We start from the raw sequence: 18,607 nt of genomic DNA on the forward strand, positions 1-18,607 counted from the left end.
GGCACTGCAGCAGTCAGTGACGCAGCAAAGTTTCGAAGAGTGGCTGATCTCTTTCCTGCTCGTACTACTAATCTTCTGGCTCAAGCCCCTTCTGAAGATCGGCCGCTGGCAGTGGCAGCAGTATACCCTGACAAAAGGCACTTGCAGTAGTTCCACTTCAGTACAATTTGAGAGCCTCTCCCCGTAATATTATTAGCCTTGAATTGCATAATTAGCGCCACGATGCTACATGATCACATGATGAACTTAATAAGCATTCAGTGCACCAATATCCAGTCTACAAATTGGTCTACATGGGGCCAGTACTAGGCTTAGTCCCCATACCAGGGAGGGGCACTACATCACGTCCACACCAAAAACACACACAGCACCGTACAAACTTGGGACAACTTTTGCTCACCTCACAAATGGAGCAGACCAAAATAAATGCGCTGTCAAAGTTGCGGAAATGAGAGGAAATTAAATGAGGTAGTTGCGTACTATATTAGTTATCACCAGAGCCCAACCAAGATGGAGAACCACCCAGATGAGTTCATCAGTGTTAGTGTGGAGAATAGTTGCAGGAGTTGTTGATGGGCACGTGCATACGAGAAACCCCTCTGCGATGGGGCTTGGCCTGAGGGGCATCAGGTTATCTTCTCCAAGCCCAAGAAGAGAGCAGTATGTACAAGGATTGGGATCTTTGCACCGAGGAATTCTTCCATGAGCTTGAGCTGTCTTTCCCTAAAATAACCAGCACTGGTTCCACTCTCCATGGCTTTACCCTGCAAACAAGAGCCAATGTCTTACTGACAAAGTGTTTTGGTGAAAGACTGCAGCAATCCTTAGTTCAGAAACACAACCAGAGACCATTCGCAACCATTACAACTTATGCACTGAGCAAATGAGCAGCTACAGGATCAATGCTGGCAAACAAGCCACCAGTAGTCCCACATGATGAAAGATTGAAGAAACTTTAGCTTAGATCTGGACTCTGGAGAGGCCTCCTCTGCTGACAGTGAAGCCCAAGGAGCTAACTACAGACACAACCACTAACAGCACTGTCGTAAATAAATGGGTCCAGGAGAAAAGCATGTCCTGCAGCATACTGGCTCGCTGCTTTAATTTTGTCATTTCATCCTGGAACTCAAGTTACAATCACTGCCCTTTTGGGCAAATCAACATCTCAACTATAAAGGGCTATCATGAGATTATGCAATGGCCACCATCATTGCAGTTCGTTTTGGGAGGTAGATTGTTAATGCAGTTCTTCATTATTTATCTCTTTTACCCCTTTATTCATTCTAGTTTGAAATTGATAGAATACTCATCACACGATTCACTTGGGTGCAATATTGATGTATTGGTATCAACTTCTCTCTCAGAATCACATTAAAAAACAGATATTCATAAAGAAAATGAAAGGGACTTCGATCCAAACACATCACGGAAGAAAGATAGACAATATCACTTGATATAGAGCATCAGCTGAATAGCCTAGCAGTCTCACAAAAAAAAAACAAGTGCCATGGCAATTCACGCACCACTATTTATCCACACTATATAGAGGTTCTTTGTTCTTTAAAATCCAAAAATTGTTAAATCTGGTTATTTAGTTTTGCAATGTTTAATAAAGACCTCTCCAGGGCCATAACTATCGATATCTTTTTAAAAGGTGTAGCAATCCAAAACAATCAAGACAAACATAATCAAGAGCACCACAGAGAATGACATAAACACATCTGCCAGGGCATCAATTAAATGAGAATGAAGCTGTCGATAGTATATTTTGACATACCTTCAACATTCCAAGGGGGGCACTGGAAAGAGTCCAGGATGCAGCATTGGAAAACTGCATGATTCTCAGTGTAAGAATCTACAAAAGGTGCAAATAATGATCTCAAATTCACCACAAACCCCAAAAGAGTCAAGTATTCAAGTGCGCTGAATTCACAAGTTGGAAACACCCTACTTTCAAGAGTACATGAACTTCATAGAAAAAAAAACCATAAAGTTAAACTGAATACAAATGACAATCAGTGTAATAGCAAACCATCAATATGAATGTCAAATGTTCAACTCCATGACTAATACAAGATAAGCTAGTAAACCATTCAATATAACCTTAAGCTACTGCCTCATTTAACTTATGTGGCAATAGCATGCATCTAAAATCATACACATAGAAATGTCTATGGATTAGAGTTATCTAAGATTCATGCCACATTACTAGCATCACCTCTATTCTAATGTCAATTAATGAGGCTAGCTCAAAAGTAGGCCCACCAAAAGGTGAAACTAAAGCTCAAGACATGTTATTTTCCCACACCAGTTCTCCAGCGCCTCCTAGTGTAGATTGACATCTCCAAACTCATCCATTGGAATAGCCATCACTCGTCATACCTAGTCAACTCAATAATCACAGGTACTATGCTTGTTTTCACAACGTAGCTCATAGCGATTCAAAGATGTGGACTTCTTATAAGATGCTACAACTCCGTTGGGACTTGGGACCATCGCTACAAAGACAAGCTAGCATCCACCAAAGTGTACAGCGAGTTGCTTATTCAGTTGTCCTTGCCCAAAACAAAATTGTCATTTGTTAACAACCGGAATCCGCACACTCCAAGTATAAAGTCCAACATGCACTTAAGGCCACTGAAGCACAATCAAAGGCCAGTTCTTTTTAAAAGGGATATATATTTTGTGGTAACAACAGAATATTCAATGTCAGACACAGTCCAACCAAGGCTAGCACATTTTTGCAGACATTCCTTGACCAGTATCCCAAACATAACACCAACAAACCAGATAACTCAATTTTTGCAGCAAATCCCGAGGGCAACACCATGCTATCGAAGTTCTGAGACCTCGCTCACCATCAAAAAGTTCCAAATGGAGCATACGGAGCACCAATACTACAACAGTATGCTACCAGCCTATTTTGCCATCACGTATTACAACAACACGGAACAAGATCCCCCCAAAACAAGGTGGCACGGATAGTTAAAATTCAGACCGCGACATTGACATAGAAACGGTGGCTAAAGACATGTAGCAGAACATGGCAGCGCATTCCAATCGGAAGCAACGCAACGCCCCAAAACTATCGCAAAGCATGCCCAGCCCGGGGCACCATTAAACAGACCACAAAAGGCGCATATGCACAAACATTGCGAGGGCAAAACGTCACAAACTAGCGCGAACGTGGAACGACCTACGTACCTTGGAAAAAGGTCGCAACCCGGCCGCGCGATCGGGCCGGCCGGAGATCACGAGGCGTCGAACTCGAACGGAGCGGCGGGGCGACGAGGCGCTCAGATCTCGGACGGCGAAGCGATAGCGAGAGGCGAGCGAGAGGTGCGTCCCAGCAGGCGGCCGCAGCAGCAGCCGCATCTGACAGGACAGCGACGCCGTCCCCCGAAGCGAGGCGAGGCGAGGCGAGCACGAAACCCTAACCTGGGGGGAGGGGGGATGGAAACAGAGCGAGTGATACGCAAGTACCACCCGCCCTTCCGGATTTCCCGCGCGAGCGCGGCGCGCTGATTTTACCCTTCTACCCCTGCGCAAAACGACACCACGCTCCACCTGGCGCCGCGGCGTGTGGCCCCCACGGTGGGAGGGCAGAAAGGTAACTTCCAGCCGCCGGCTCGCCCGCCGGCGACCTTGCCTCCATTTTCCACTTGTGCCCCCGCGCTCAGAAACCGATGGGGCCCGGGGCCCGAGGTGTAACAGAGGCAATGACCCAGGGGCAGACCGGTAACACGCGCGCGGGCTGGGTGCGGCGCTCGCCCTCCCGGATCGAGAACGAGGCGAGTCTGCCGCCGGCGAGTCGGGCGAGAGGGGGAGCTCAGCCTCGGAGGGATGAGTTGAGTGACACTGACGCGGAGGAGGACGCAGAGCCCGAGGCGGGGGTCTTGTCAGCGCGGCAGGGGTGGATCTGAGATGGGGCGTGGGTGGTGTGAGCTGTGATGGTTTGCGTGGAGAAGCAAAGGAGCTCAGGTTGACGTGGGCTAGAAGAGCTAGCGCTGGCAGTGGCAGTGGCAGGAAGCGGCAGCTGGGAGCAGCAGCAGCTAGTGTGGTGAGCTTTGAACAGAGCGCATCTTGATGGGATCGCGAGGTCAGACTAGCAATGATGCGCTTTCGTTTCTCGCTCGCTTCCGTCCCTGGAGCAAGTTGATCTCAGCATCTCACTGGTTTTCCGAAGCGTGGAGTGGCCCTTGCTGGATGCTTCAGAGACAGATTTTAGAAAGAGTGTCAGCGATGAACCAATCATCAAAGCAGGAGATAGATCATCAAACTAGTAATCGAGGTCCAGCAATGCTTGCTGTGCATAAACAGGAGCACTGGAACAGGCTAGGCAAGAAGATGTGAGGATGAAGACACGGGCATTGAAGACAACTGAAGCAGGCGAGCTTGAGCTTTGTCTTTTGAATTGCTGACACAAGAGTTGCGTGTATCCTTTTGGTTAAGACAAGAACATGTACACCCCACGAGAACATCAGGCAGCAACAACGTGAGGTGCAGGTTATGATTACATAAGGCAGAGTAGTAGGCCCATGTTCCATTGAACCCTAAACGATCCTAAAGGACTATTTGTTTCATCTGCGAATTGTGTGAAAACAGATTATAAATTGTAAAAACTAGACTAAATTCGAGAATTAGATTGTACAATCTAACTTTTACAATACAATATGTTTGTTTCAACTTACGGATTACAGGGCTAGTTTATTTCAACTTGCAGATTATGATATGCAATCTAAAACAAACATATCCTAATTCTGTCTGAAATACTGCCAAATGTTTTCAACCTGTTCATCCCCATCCACTGCACAGTGTTTCCATATGTATTGAGATGATCTCGCTTCTCTGCCTGTTTCTGCAAAAATCTGAAAATTACACTCTGCGATGTTGCCAGCTTGTGCCAATACAGACTTTCCTTTTCTTTAGAATTCTGTTGCCAATACAACAAACGAGAATCTGAATGGCTAGTTCACAGCAGGCGATCAAATATTTCCAGTGCCAACAAGCGAACTTGAAAACTACAAGCCAGTTCCTCTTGGCCAAACTGTATGCTGATAAGTGATAAGCACTCTTGATTGCCAGTTGCAAAAAAAAAAAAAAAAATGGAACTTGCATTTTATCAGTGCCCAAGTAGTCCAAACTGCCATATAATCTGAAACCGTGGTACATCCCTAGAAGAACGCCCAGAATGCCAAGCTCACCGAGTATCACATACCCTAGGGCTGGCCACCTCCATTGCACCATCCATCACGGTATTGGGTGATATGCTCCGCGACTCCAGAACACGGGACAAATGGAAAAAAAATGTAAGAAAATTATTGATCCTGTTCCTGTACAATTAAGACCATCAGATTTACCTAATAATAACACCCCACAAACACGAGTTGTGGAAAGTAACTTCTGAGGCAATAATTTTGACCGGTCCAAGATTACTGAAAACCACATATCCTGCTCATAGTTAGGGCCTGCGAAGGGGCAAATCAAGTGTTTGAAGTTCATCACACATATAGAGAACTATCACCCACATGAAAGGAGATGAAGAAAGTAAGCGCCCTGAATGCAGAACTAAATACAAGAATAAATTTTCTGATTTCAATAGTGAGAAGTTAAAGCTGGATAAATTGGTTAGAAACAGTTGCAGAACGGACCTTCGTCTGTGGAGTTTGCTATACCTGCATTTTAGTGTTGAGTTACATGCGGGGTAAATGCTGTATGCTTAGCAAGTAAACAGAGGATATTTAGGCGTGGAATTATGAACCAAACAAGGCATCCCACGGGAAAGAAAAATAACAGTGTCAAGCAAGAAATATTTGATGAAAGGCAGGAAGGGTGGATCGATGCTAGCAACAAAAAAGGTTCAAGTATCAAATACTAAGTATCCAAACTACATCCCTACCCTGTAGCAGACATCATATAGCAGCTTTACCACCTTGCCCAACCAGAAATTACAATACGATGCCTTGGCACTTTGCAATAAAGCTTCAGAGTACATGCTAAAATCATCCTTGGTGAATTGCAGACTTGAGAAAAGCTCTCAAGCCCTCACTGATCACATTTATCACACTGTTGTCTTTTTGGATATTACCAATGAAACTCATGCATGTCTGAAACATAGAATGCAGATGCATTTTAGCAATGAGTTGATCATTCTTTATGTTCCTTGAATTCTGAATTTACCATTCAATGAATACAGGCTTCAGTGTAATAATATAAAAATACTGCACATTTATCAGGACGGCGTGAATAAGACACCGCAAGAAGCAAGATGCTACATAAAAGTTTCTGTTACCATGTAAGCTGTAAGGTAATTAGAAATGAAATGTGATAACAGGCTGAACTTGAAAAAGACGCTGCAATGTTGGAGATTATCATGAATACTGAATATTTTGTGGAAGTCGGATAAGCTGAGGAGGTTCGATTTTAACAGCAAGAAAGAACGACGTTGTGAAAGCATGTAGAATATATTACATATGTACAAATCTGAGAAAATATACGTAGCAGCACTCACCTGCAGAAATCTAACAGGATCCATGACTATGTGAATCGACTTTGTGAGTTCACTGGGCATCAGCCAATCAATTGTCATTATTTTTCAAATGTGATACGCATCTCTGTGTACAGTTTAGTAGATGGATCATTGCAACGGTATATCAACATCTAAGATTTCAACCATTTGAATCAGTTCTGGAATTACTTCCTTTTTTGTATACCTTCTCCTACTCTTGCAATTGTCAGTGTCAAAAGGGTGTATCCTTATAGCAGGTTGATCAATAATACTATGTTGAAAAGAATTTGCACTTGATCTTACAGCTGACGATAGTGCCCTGTACCATCGATGCAAGCAATCATTAATGTTATTTCTTCTGAGCAATTCTAACTTTCTAGTCTCATTCTCTGTAGCTCCACTTTTCACTAGAATAACATTTAGTGCCTTGAATGTTGCGTCATTTGGTGGTGTGTTTGATGCCAACATCTTCTGAAATATTTTAAAAGCCTCCTCCATTCTTCCACCAGATACATACATTTGAATCACAGAATTGTAGCTTAATGCTTGAATTAGAAGTCCTAAAGCTTGCATTTCCTTGCAAATCCTGTGAGCTTCATCACAGCGACCAACTTTCTTGTACAAACACACCATCATTGCATGTGAGAGTTCATTTGCATGTCCCCTATCCTTCAAATCCTCAAACACCTAACGTGCTTCCTTCACCTTACAATGGTCACTGTAGAGATCGATCATGCAATTTGATGCATAGAGGCTGGCATCGGTATCTAATGATCTCAGAAGCTTGTATGTTTTTTGGGCCTCTGCAAGATACCCTACCTTCGTGTAGAGCTTTAACAAAGAATTGTGGATTGTAGCAGTCCCACATAAACCATCTTTTTTCACTAAACCAAAATATGATGCAGCTTGTTGGACATTTCCAACTTCAGCGTATGCATCAATTATGATAGAGTATACAAAAGCATCAGCACGGATCCCTGATGTGATCATGTCTCTAAATAGGCATTCAACCATGCATAAATCATCATTCTTAGCAAAGCTACTAATCACCACGGAATATGGAACACAGTCTGACAGCAATTTTACTGCTTGCATCTTTTTCAAGTAGTAGAGAGCTCTCTTTGGCAGTTTAGCAGTCAACAGAAGTTGAATAAGAGAACTGTAAGTCAAGTAATCAGGCAAAATGCCATACCTCTCCATGCAATCAGCTATCTCACAGGCCTCATCAAGCTTCTCTACTAACCCGTATGCTTTGATCATAACATTGCACATAGAAACACTAAGCATCTTCCTCTTTAGGCGGCGCATAAAAGCCTTTTGTGCAAGGACTATGTATCCTTCCTCCCCAAATGCATCAATATTTGCAGAAAAACATTCAGAGTTCGTCTGGTGATGGAACCTGTCAAACCAACGCCATGCTTGCTATCCCAACATTTACATACATCCTTGTCAAAGCTGATTGTGCGTATTCATCAATCGCAAAGCCCCTCTCATCCATTTCTTTTAGAAGGGCTTCTGCTTTAGTGACCATACCTCTGATAGAGTATCCATACAAGAGTGTGCGGCAGCTCACAACAACTGGTGCCAAGTTTTCTGCTTTTATCTTCCAAAAGTAGTACTCCGCAACCGCAACATCAACATCATCGCTTTCTCTGTACAGTGAGATCAGTATGTTATAATTCCTAGTGTCAGGAAAGCACTGGAACTCTTCCATCATCCTCACCAGAGAAGCTACTTGCTCCATTCTATGGTGCTTACCCCAAACATGAATCGTTGTGTTGAATGTAACAACATTTGGCGCAACACCTTCTCTCAACATTTGGTCCAATGTATCAGATACTTTCTCAAGCTGACCAGCTTTTCCGTAAGTATCGATCAAGGTGTTGTAAGTGTACAAGCTGTATCGAGGATGTCCTTCCACCCTTCTATTTAATTCCAAGGACCACCATTTGAAGAAACGCTCGGCCTTTTCATAGTCCACAGCCTTCTTATGCGTCTGGAGCACAATACTCGCTTGCACATGTCCCCGAGCCAAAGCAACGCCGCCCTTTCTCTCCCCCCTTTGCAACACACATCAATCAGTGTACCATACGTCGAGTTATCCGGTGCCACACCGCAGGAATGCATCTCATGCCACAGACTAAGAACAAGGTCCCATCTCCTCCCCCGCCCAACCGCGCAGAGCATGACATTGTAGTGAATCACATTGACATTCATGGCTCCTCTCCCTGCGAAACCAGCCAAAGATCTCAACTGCCCGTCTCCAATCTTTCTGCTCCTTGAGAATAATCGTCCTCTCTCGATTTCTCATTGTGTCCTTCCACGGCCAGAGCGTCTCTTGGACGTCCTGGACACGCTCCAGCGCCTCCAGCATTGCCAGAAGCGACCCGCCGTAATGGACACAGTTGCCTTTCTTATTCCCTTTGGCAGCCTGTCTGGCAACCGTGCATGGAACTGCCAAATTGGGGCATATTTCAGCGGTTCTTGCTGGCGCAGAGGATGCGTTAATCTGGAAAGTGAGACTTTTATCCCTCCATGGCGCAGAAGCCGCGAGATTAGACAACGGAGTCAGAGGGGTGGCGGGGAGATGGAGGAAGCAATCGCACGGGGTCAACATATTGCCCTGCCAGCCCTGCCGTTATCCACCCTGAAAAATAGTGCAATGTCAGTGTTGTTAAGCATTTGGGTTCTGCGGAAACTAATCTACGGGCTCCCGGTCGGGAAGATAGGTGGCGATCGGGTTTCTTGTATGTGGTCGGAAGGCCAGGCGGCAGTGCAAGTCGGGCCGGAGGTGACCGGTGACAACCATCACGCGAATGATTTTGCTTTTGACTAATCCGCTCATGAGCTGTGCGTGTTGGATTATTTGGCATTCATAATTTATTTGTGATGTGATGATCACTCGAGGATTTTGTTTTTAATTAATTCGTAATGAAGTTAGAGATATGTGTTCGCTTATATTATGTTGTGTAGACGATGGATATAACTTGACGGTCGATGACAGAACGATCGGGGTCAAACAGGGTGCTTAGTGCTTAGACGATCGAAGAGGCCGGATGGAGTCAAGTATGATTCTAGTTGTACACGTGGAGATCAAGTAAAACATAAAAAATAGATGGAGATGATGCGTTGACAAAGTCAACCGAAATGGATGTCAGTGCAAGTGATAAGACAGCACGAGGGATCAGAAGTAGAAGAGACTTATCGGCAGTCAAGATCGCAAGACGGAGTACACGTGTCGACATCGAGAGGCTTGCTTGAAGTTAAGCAAGTGGCAGTGAGTCACGTTTTAAGAAGCGTGTAAGGGGTTTCGCGGTTTGACCTTAAAACCATAGAAGGATAGAGGTGCACATTTGCATCATCGTGAAGCTTGCGTTAAGGCGAAGTTAAGTCATGAAGGCGTCTGATCGTTCGATGGATGGAGGAGAAAATAGATAAAAATACCCTCGATAATAGGTATGAGTGTACTGCAAGAGAGATATATTTTGGAAACAAGCTAGGAAACTAATAGGTAAAATAACCTAGGTTATAAACAAAAGGGGTGGTTAGTTGAGCCATTTGAACTAGATATTTGAGCATCTTGAGTCATTCATACGAGAACTTTGTGTTAGTGTTGTGGAGCTAAAAAAATTTTACCTTGAAAAGTTAGTTTTCTTGTTACTAAAGATATAAAAAAACACATACATTTGTATATAAGTGGGTCTTGAATTATCTTGCCTTTAGATTATCATCTTAGAAATTTTCTTCTACCGGTGATCTTTTCTTTGCTTCGAAGGTTTCTATCCTCGAGTTACTATCTTTTGTTGCGCAGTCAACTGTTAAAGCTGGATATGTTGCTACCGCTAGTTGTTGTTATCAAATTTTATGGATTATTGCTACCATGAAAAATTTTGGGTTAGATTTCAAAAGTGTGTCACTTCTGTGTGACAACACCAGTGCCATAAGCTTAGCTAATAACCCAGTCCAACACCTAGAACCAAACGTGTAAATATGAGATTCCACTTCTTGCGAGACTATAATGAGAAAGGAGATATTGACTTGAGATACATTGATACCCAACACCAGCTTACTGACATTTTCACCAAGCATCTAGATACAATAAGATTTGCCAATTTGAACGAAGAGCTTGGAATGTGCCATACATATGGCATTATATGAGGGGAAGTTGTAGTTATATATACTTTATCTTATTTTTATTATATTTGTATTGTATTTCATCTTGTAGGATAATCATATTAGTTGAGATTTGACTTGTATGTCTTTGACATTTTAGATTGCTATACTTGAATTTGGACTAAGTTGAGTAGTTGTGCGAGCAAGCTTTTAATCTTAAGCTCCTCTTGATGCTTTGATATGAAATATTTCAAGCAAGCTGGCTTCCCTAAAGATGAAATTTAGCAATTTTATGAATCATGTAGACTATTAAATGCTACATTCTTGATCACCATATTCATAATTAATTTGGCTTAGTCAATGCTTGTGTTAAAGCTAGTTTGATGAATATCTTACTCTAGATCTCTTGGTTCAAGATAGTGGATTAGGTAACATTGCATTATGTTTTCTATTTTTATCAAATGTTTAGCTCATGATAGAACTTTGGAGAAACATGTGTTCCTTGTGTCACAAATGCACTAGTTGACTTGATCATATAAAAACTTGATAATTTGTGCAAATTTGAATAATGTTGAGAAATCAAGATTCTTGTGCTAAAATCTGATCCAATACAGTTATCTTGATGCTTCATGTGATTTATCAAAAACGTGAACACATGGTTGCTAAAGTCAACACGAGGATAAAATAAATTACAAAAAATATGCCTAATTTTTCAATCCTTTTAATCATTTGATCTAACAAAATCTTAGTTTCATATGTGAGTATTTGCGAAACCTACTATCATGAATACTTTTTTTTTTGCCTAATTTGCGATTGAAGTTAGCTAGCTCTTAATGCTTGTATTGTCTCAGTACGAGTGAATACTTATGTGATAGTTAGTTTTAATATGATTCATTTATGTGAACTTAAATGCGCTAATAATTCTTCAATTTAGCTTATATAGATTTATATTCTTGTGACACTATATCTTTTTTAGCCCTTTACGTTTGTGAGCTCCACATTCTACTTTTTATAGCTCTTTGACGTTTTTAGCATTTGCAAATACTTTGTGGTATACTTGTGAAAGCTCATTAAGATTGCATGTTCATGCATTGCATGATACTTTTATCCTTGATGTTTGCATTGTCAAAATGGGAAGAAAATATGCACTAATTCACAAAGAATAATCTTGCATGATGAAAGTGGGAGAAATTTTTAATGAAAAATGTGCATCCATTATGGGGGCATTTGTGCTTTTATTGACCTTTTGAGGTTTTTGGCTTATCTCTGTCTCTCTTAGTGCTTTTGCAATCTTTCTCATGTCAAGTGACATGATTTACTCTTTTTTGAGTTTTTTTCACTTGGATGAGCTTTTCTTATTGTTTTTCATCAATCCAAATTTTTTGTGCTTCGATGGTTGTCAATGCACTCATCATGGGGGAGATTGAGAAACTAAGTCGAAATATGTCTTTTATATGTGATCAGTGGTTGACAAGGTTATTGTTTTGGTTTGTCGATCTGTGAGATTGCATGACTTGTCTATGTACTGAAAAAATAATCATGACTAACTAAATTTGCAGAGAAAAATATAGTTGGCGTGTTGGTCTTTGAGTTCAGGAAAATTCTACACGCCAGATGGTCCAACGCTCTGAAAATTGAACACGCCAAAAGGTTCGGCATTTTAGATATGATTCATGCTGGAGCATTTCCAACTCAGAAACAAAAGTTGGTGTACCCGCTGGATGGTCTGGTGCTTGGGCAGTACACACGCCAGAGCACTTTTTACAGAGAGGCTGAAAATCGGCTCTTGGTGACTTATACTCGCCGGATGGTCCAGCTCTCAAGCAGTACATGCCGGATGCTTCGCCTGAGTATTTCCTACAGAGAGGTTACAAAACAAGTCTGGAGAGGTTGAGCATGCCGGATGGTTCGACGCTCAGGAGATGTGTATGTCGGATCATCTGGTGTTCAAGATTTATTTCTGATGTGCTGATCAACTGATGATTTTCCTTTTGACTAACCGGTAATAGAGTTGGAGATATGTGTTTGCTTGTCTAATATTGTGCAGGTGATGGATGAAACTTGGCAACCAACAGCGGGATGATCAGGAAAAAGTGGGGTGCTTAGTGCTGGACGATCGAGGAGGCCGGACAGAGTCAATGGTGATCCTAGCTATGCACGTAGAGGTCAAGCAAAGCATGAAAGACAAATGAAGATGGTATGTTGACAGAGTCAAGCGAAAGGGATGGCAATACAAGTGAGAATGTGGCCTGAGGGATTGGGAGCAGAAGAGACTTTTCGGCAGTCAAGATCGTAAGACGGAGTAGACGTGTAGATATCAGGAGGCTTGCTTGAATTCAAGCAGGTGGCACTGTGGAAGTGAGTCACACTTTAAGAAGCGTGCAAGGGGTTTCGCGGTTTGGTCTCAAAACCATAGAAAGAATGAAAGTGCATGTAGCATCATCACAAAGCTTGTGTTGAGACGAAATTAAGTCATGAAGACGTCTTGATCGTTCGATGGATGGAAGAAAAAATAGACCAAAGTACCCTCGATGATAAGTAGAAGTGTACTATAAGAGGGAGGTATTTTAGAAACAAGCTAAAAAACTTAAGGTCAAAGAACTTAGGCTATAAATAGTTCATTCTGGTTGTTAGCATTTGAGTAAAAAAATTCACCTTAGAAAGTTGTTCTTCTTATTGTTAGAGACATAAAATTCATATACATATGTATAAAAGTGGATCTTGAATTTCCTTGTATTTAGATCATCAACTTGAGAATTTTTTTCTATCGGTGATCTTTTCTTCGCTTCTAAGGTTTCTATCCTCAAGTTGCTATCTTTTGTGGCGATGACCCGTGAAATGAGTTTTAATAGAACCTGTAGTTCATATACATCCACGAGAGTCATACATTTTTCTGAATATTTCTGAATACTTTCACTATTGGTTTTTGATGTACGTTAGATGATAAAAGAAAAAGATGATCCATATAAAAAAAAATTAGTAAGATGCCCTCTAATCGCCATTCTCAACCTCCAGACATATTCTCTTTAATAGTAAAAAATGTATTGTACCAGATATACTTATGTATATGTATATGTAGGATCGAGTATTACTTTCACTATTGATTTTTGAGATATATTGGATAATAAAGAGAAAAGATCATCTATTTTAAAAAAAATTAATAAAACATCTATTGCCTCCTCTCTAATCCCTATTCTTGACCTCCAGATATATTCTCTTTACTTGTACGAAAATATATTATACCAGATATGCTTCGATAGGATCAAGCCTTCCATGATCTCCTCGAAACAACGCACGACAATGCTCTCTAGTCCATTATCCAGACAGATTTACACACTAGTGCGTAGTATAAGAAATGCCCTGTATATATAAGCCCGGACAGACCACACAAGTCGACGCACACACGCTTTGGTTCTTCGCTTTGACTCTTTGAGAGCCTAAAAGAACGTAGTAGCAGAGGCTATGCAGCCGGCACGTGCTTGGACGTCTCGTCGGATGCGACGGGCACCACCTTGGGCACATGCACCGGCAGCGTCTCGAGGTCGTTGGCCCACGGGTTGCTCTCCCCGGCGTCCTCTACCGTCCTGAGCGCCTTCCAGACGGCGCTGTTGCACTTGAACCCGGATCCGAATGCGATCTGCCACACCCGGTCCCCCTTCTTGATCCTGCCCTTGGCCTCGCAGTAGGCGAGCTCGTACCAGAGCGAGCTGCTGGACGTGTTCCCGAACCTGTAGAGCGTCATCCGCGAGGGCTCCATGTGCCAGGCGCTGAGCTTGAGGCTCTTCTCCAGCTCGTCCAGCACGCCGCGGCCGCCCGCGTGGATGCAGAAGTGCTCCAGCGCCAGCTTGAAGTCCGGCAGGTACGGCTTCACGTCGGCGCGGAACACGCGCTTGAGCACGACGGTGGCCAGGAAGCGGAGCTGCTCCGACAGCGGGAGCACCAGCGGGCCCAGCGTGGTGATGTTGGTGCGCAGCGCCTCGCCGGCCACGGACATGAGCTCCTTGGAGAGGGACACCCCCACGTGGCCCTTGTCGTCCTCCTCCTGCGTCACGCAGGAGTAGCTCTGGTCGCTGGCGCCGCGGTGCGTGCGCACCGTGTGCACCAGCTGGTACTTGGCGCGGCGGCGGTCGGAGCGGCGGTTGGAGAGGAGCACCGCCGCGCCGCCCATCCGAAACAGCGTGTTGGTCACCAGCATCGGGCGGTGGTTGCCGAAGTAGGCGTTGAGCGTGATGTTCTCCGTGCTCACCACCAGCGCGTACGTGTCAGGGTGCACCTGCAGGTTAATCGGTCAAGTTCATTTCACTCCGACCACCAGTAGCAATGTACTACTAGCATGCAGCACGATCCCTGTCACGTCGTTCGTGTCCATGTGCTCCTGAGTTGTGACTAGAGTAGCTGCGAACGCCACAAGTGATTAGAGATCGTTTCTTCTTGATGCAACTGGTGCTGCTCCTGCTCTGCGCGGCTGCACGGCATGGCCGAACTTGCTCTGAAACGGAGCGGCGACTTGACTCAACCATGGTGATTTCTGATTCTGAACCTACAAGATCAGAACAAGCTGCAGCTACGCAATAGCGCTGCCCATTTAATGCCTCGGGTATCACGCTCTTTTCAGTTAGTATTACCATCTGCAACGGACATGGGGCGGCTGGGCGCAGTAGGTAAACTATGTTTGGAAGCAGATACAGTGCTCTCCCGAGTAACTTCCACCCAACCACAATTACTCTGGGGACTAGACTGGACTGGATCACTGCCTCACTGGATATGCTAACCTGCTCGTCAGTTGTGACCATCATGAACATCACTGTTGTCCTCACTGTTTAACAGTGCTCGATATTAAGTTACTCCTATTTTTTTCGAAATTAAACCGACTGAAGAGATGTCTTTTGTATTAATAAGAAAAAAAAAGTTTGATGGACTAAATGCTCCGGACCGTGAAGTCGGGTGACCGAAATATTACCAAGTTACTGGTAGCACTTAAAATGGTAAAAAAGTTGCAGCAAATTCTGCATGGTTGGGCTCCAAGCTAGGTTGCAGCAAGTTCCGCCCGCATGGTTCATCGAGCTCCAACTGAGCGAGCCTCGTGTCAGGTGCTGCGCCCTGGTCCCTCCCTGGATGCAACACAGGGACTGCTCGTTACAGCTGCGCTCACAGTCACAGCGGAGCTTGTTCAATTCTCAGACCGTGTTGGCCCACACCCGGCCGAGAGGGATTCTCAGACCGTGCTGTCCAGCCGATCTGGGGTCGGCTCAGATCAGACGGCCTGTATTTGCAGGACCATCCTTAATGTGAAACATGGTCCTGGCTAGCTGCTGGGTCGGTGTGGACTGTTTTAGATCTCCTTGGATGTTTGGCGTGTTCATTGAACCGTTTCTAATGTCAGTCATGTTCAAAGTGAGATGCCTTAATCTTCAATTGGACGGTAAGGATAGGTAGGTTCTCATGATTTGGTAAGGCCATGAATGCACATATCTACCTTGAACATCCCCACACACACCGTCCTTTTTTTGTTTTATTTTTTTATAGAAACTAGCGTATCAACCCGTGCAACTTCATATGTTAGAAATTTAGTTTACGGCTGAATGGTAGATATTTGTATTAATAATAGTTCTTTACTAAAATACATCAACTATTTATATTTAAATATTAAAATGTAAAATATAAATATTTTTTTTCATAATATTGGAATCATGTTTATTATTTGTGAATAGATCTAATTTATAATTTTCATTTTATGTGTTATGCAAATTGATTTTTATTTGTTTCTTGATTTTTTGAAATTATTATTATTATTAATGTCATCACCATATCTCATATTATTTTTTTAAATACATTGTAAATTTTTTGATATTATTTTTGTGTGATAATCTGTAATATGTTTGTGTTCTGTTGTTTTAATTTTGTAATGTTTAATTATAATTGATTTAAAAAAGTGTGTTGATTGCTAACTTAACTAAGTTGAAGTTTACTAACGTAATCTTGTTGGACAAATGATATCTACAATAAAAGGGAAGAAAGGGCAAGACAAGAAATAGTCTTGGAGCTGGACTCTAAGATTTGTTTTTTAATCTTCTATGTTATTTCGTTCGATTGTTGATCTATGTTATAGTTAATCAATTAATTAATTCGACGGTTGGATGTTTTGCTTTTTTATGAAAATTTCTAGAATTTTCTTAGGATTAACGTGGAGATATAAAAGGAGCCTTCAATTAGTAAATATAAGATTTTTATGTTGTTAAGTGTGTACTACTATTGTTTTGGATCACTGTCATGACCGATCCTTGTTGAGCTGAGCTAGCTAATCAATATGAGGTGATCGATGTTTGTTTTATGCATTCACTCGAAATGATATGATGGTTATATCTGTGGAATATGTCCAGTAGACATACTGCATGTGCCTATATATGCTGACCAGAAAATAGACAAATGAATCTTAAGGTGCTGGCCGGGACATGAAATCCTACCTAAACCTTACTAGGAAATTCGTATGCTGTCAAGCATTCTGTTCATCTTCATTAATGACAAGCATGTCAAGTGCCTATCCAATTACATTCCGCTCATCTGTTCCGATGGTGTTCATGACACGCACGGCACGGCCATTCGGCTGTTCATGCATGTGTATGCGCTATTTTCTTTCGTGTTCATGCGTGTGTGTGTTGCACCAGAATTGCAGGAGAAGGGTGATCGACTCGCGCCTACCTGAAGCGAGTGCTTGGCGAGGTCAATGGCGATGATGCCGGCGCTGCAGCCCATCCCGCTGAGGTTGTGGCTCACGACGTCGTGGCGCAGACCGTAGCGGTTGACGACCAGTGACGTGAAGGACGGCGTGGGGCTGTAGAGGCTGGAGTTGACGATGACCACGCCGATATCCCCCGGGCGCACGCCGGTCTTGGCCAGCAGGTCGTCGACGACGCCGAAGATGACGGTCTCGGACTCCTCCCTCGCCGTGCGCTGGCACATGTCGACGGGGAAGCTGAGGAGAGACGCCGGGAAGTGCGTGGCCTCGCCGACCCCCGCCCGCTCAAGCATCCGCGTCTGGAACGCGATGCTCTCCTCGGTGAACCGCCCGGCCAGCACGAAGTGGCGGATGGACTTGGCGCGGGTCGCCTCGTGCGCGCGCCCGGGCTTGAACCCCGCGAGGTCCACCAGGTACACGGGCCGCGGCCACGACGCGGCGTACGCGTACGCCGCCGCCGCCACCCCCGCGCACGCCGCGACGACCGCGGCCGCGTTGGCGCGCGCCTCGTGCCAGAGGCCGCGGGCGCCCGCGAGCGACGGCGTGGACGACGACGGCACCAGCGGGGCCGCGACGACGAGGAACGTGACGGCGAGGAGGTGCGGCAGGCGCCTGACGAGGCGGTGGTACAGCAGCTTGGCGTGGTTCAGCGTTGCCTGCTTCACCGTCCTGAACAGCTCCCTGTCCATGGCGAACGATCGATTTGCCATAGAGACGCTCGCTTCCAGGTCTTAATTCTTGTGGTTCTTGAGAGCACGAGCTGAGCTATGCAACTGAGAAGCTAGCTAGCTGAGAGCTGGAGAGTGTGATCAAGGCATGGGAGGTTGCAGTGAGGAGCGCGCGGATTTATACGCGTGGCGACTGGCGAGGAGAGGGCCGGGGTGGAGTAATGGCGCGAAGCTGTTGAGGACGTAGCGGTTAATGCGCGGCCCATGGCATGTTCCTGTGGACCGCCGGTGCACCGAAGTAGGAGAAGCCGAGAAAACGGAGGTGCAGTGCTACAGTGCTAGCCCGTGCCGGAGTTCGTGTGTACGCGTGCAACCGCGTTCGGTATTGCGCGAATGAATGATGGAATTATTGTACGCGCTCGTCATGGTGGTTGATCGTTGATGGATGTGAGGCTGACCAAGACGAGAGGACGGTGGTTTCATCGTCTGCTGGGTTAGAAGCCAGCCGGCCGACCGGCCTTTGACTTTGGACTCGAGTAGTATATTGGATCACCTCGCGGTGTGATGGTACAGGTTTTAAGT

The 18,607-nt window shown here is 44.3% G+C and overlaps 2 protein-coding genes and 1 pseudogene across 2 annotated transcripts; all 3 read right to left on the reverse strand.

Annotated features, from left to right (window-relative positions):
- Positions 1-44: 44 nt before the first annotated feature.
- On the reverse strand, positions 45-5,251 carry LOC133914861 (uncharacterized). The gene is made up of 5 exons (XM_062357848.1): positions 5,219-5,251; positions 4,750-4,933; positions 3,205-4,160; positions 1,778-1,855; positions 45-764 (listed from the first exon to the last, which is right to left on the reverse strand). The coding sequence occupies exons 1-5, from the start codon at positions 5,249-5,251 to the stop codon at positions 627-629; spliced, it is 1,389 nt and encodes a 462-aa protein (XP_062213832.1). The 3' UTR covers positions 45-626.
- Positions 5,252-6,637: 1,386 nt separating this feature from the next.
- On the reverse strand, positions 6,638-9,125 carry LOC133914862 (pentatricopeptide repeat-containing protein At3g23020-like; annotated as a pseudogene).
- A 4,607-nt stretch (positions 9,126-13,732) lies between these two features.
- On the reverse strand, positions 13,733-18,188 carry LOC133916870 (probable 3-ketoacyl-CoA synthase 20). The gene is made up of 2 exons (XM_062360749.1): positions 17,321-18,188; positions 13,733-14,894 (listed from the first exon to the last, which is right to left on the reverse strand). Exons 1-2 carry the CDS (start codon positions 18,065-18,067, stop codon positions 14,082-14,084), a joined length of 1,560 nt encoding a protein of 519 aa, XP_062216733.1. The 5' UTR covers positions 18,068-18,188; the 3' UTR covers positions 13,733-14,081.
- Between the last annotated feature and the right edge of the window lie 419 nt (positions 18,189-18,607).

This window comes from Phragmites australis, chromosome 4 (genome assembly GCF_958298935.1).
Source record: "Phragmites australis chromosome 4, lpPhrAust1.1, whole genome shotgun sequence".
In the NCBI taxonomy this organism is placed as follows: domain Eukaryota; kingdom Viridiplantae; phylum Streptophyta; class Magnoliopsida; order Poales; family Poaceae; genus Phragmites; species Phragmites australis.

Coding starts and splice junctions, on each gene's coding strand:
- LOC133914861 (XM_062357848.1), bottom strand. CDS start 5,251: ATGGATGGTGCAATGGAGGTGGCCAGCCCTAGG. Junction 4,161..4,749: donor TTCAGACAGAATTAGGATAT/GTTTGTTTTAGA, acceptor TGAGATGCTGAG/ATCAACTTGCTCCAGGGACG. Junction 1,856..3,204: donor GGTTGCGACCTTTTTCCAAG/GTACGTAGGTCG, acceptor CACCTTTTGTAG/ATTCTTACACTGAGAATCAT.
- LOC133916870 (XM_062360749.1), bottom strand. CDS start 18,067: ATGGCAAATCGATCGTTCGCCATGGACAGGGAGCTGTTCAGGACGGTG. Junction 14,895..17,320: donor TCGCCAAGCACTCGCTTCAG/GTAGGCGCGAGT, acceptor ATTAACCTGCAG/GTGCACCCTGACACGTACGC.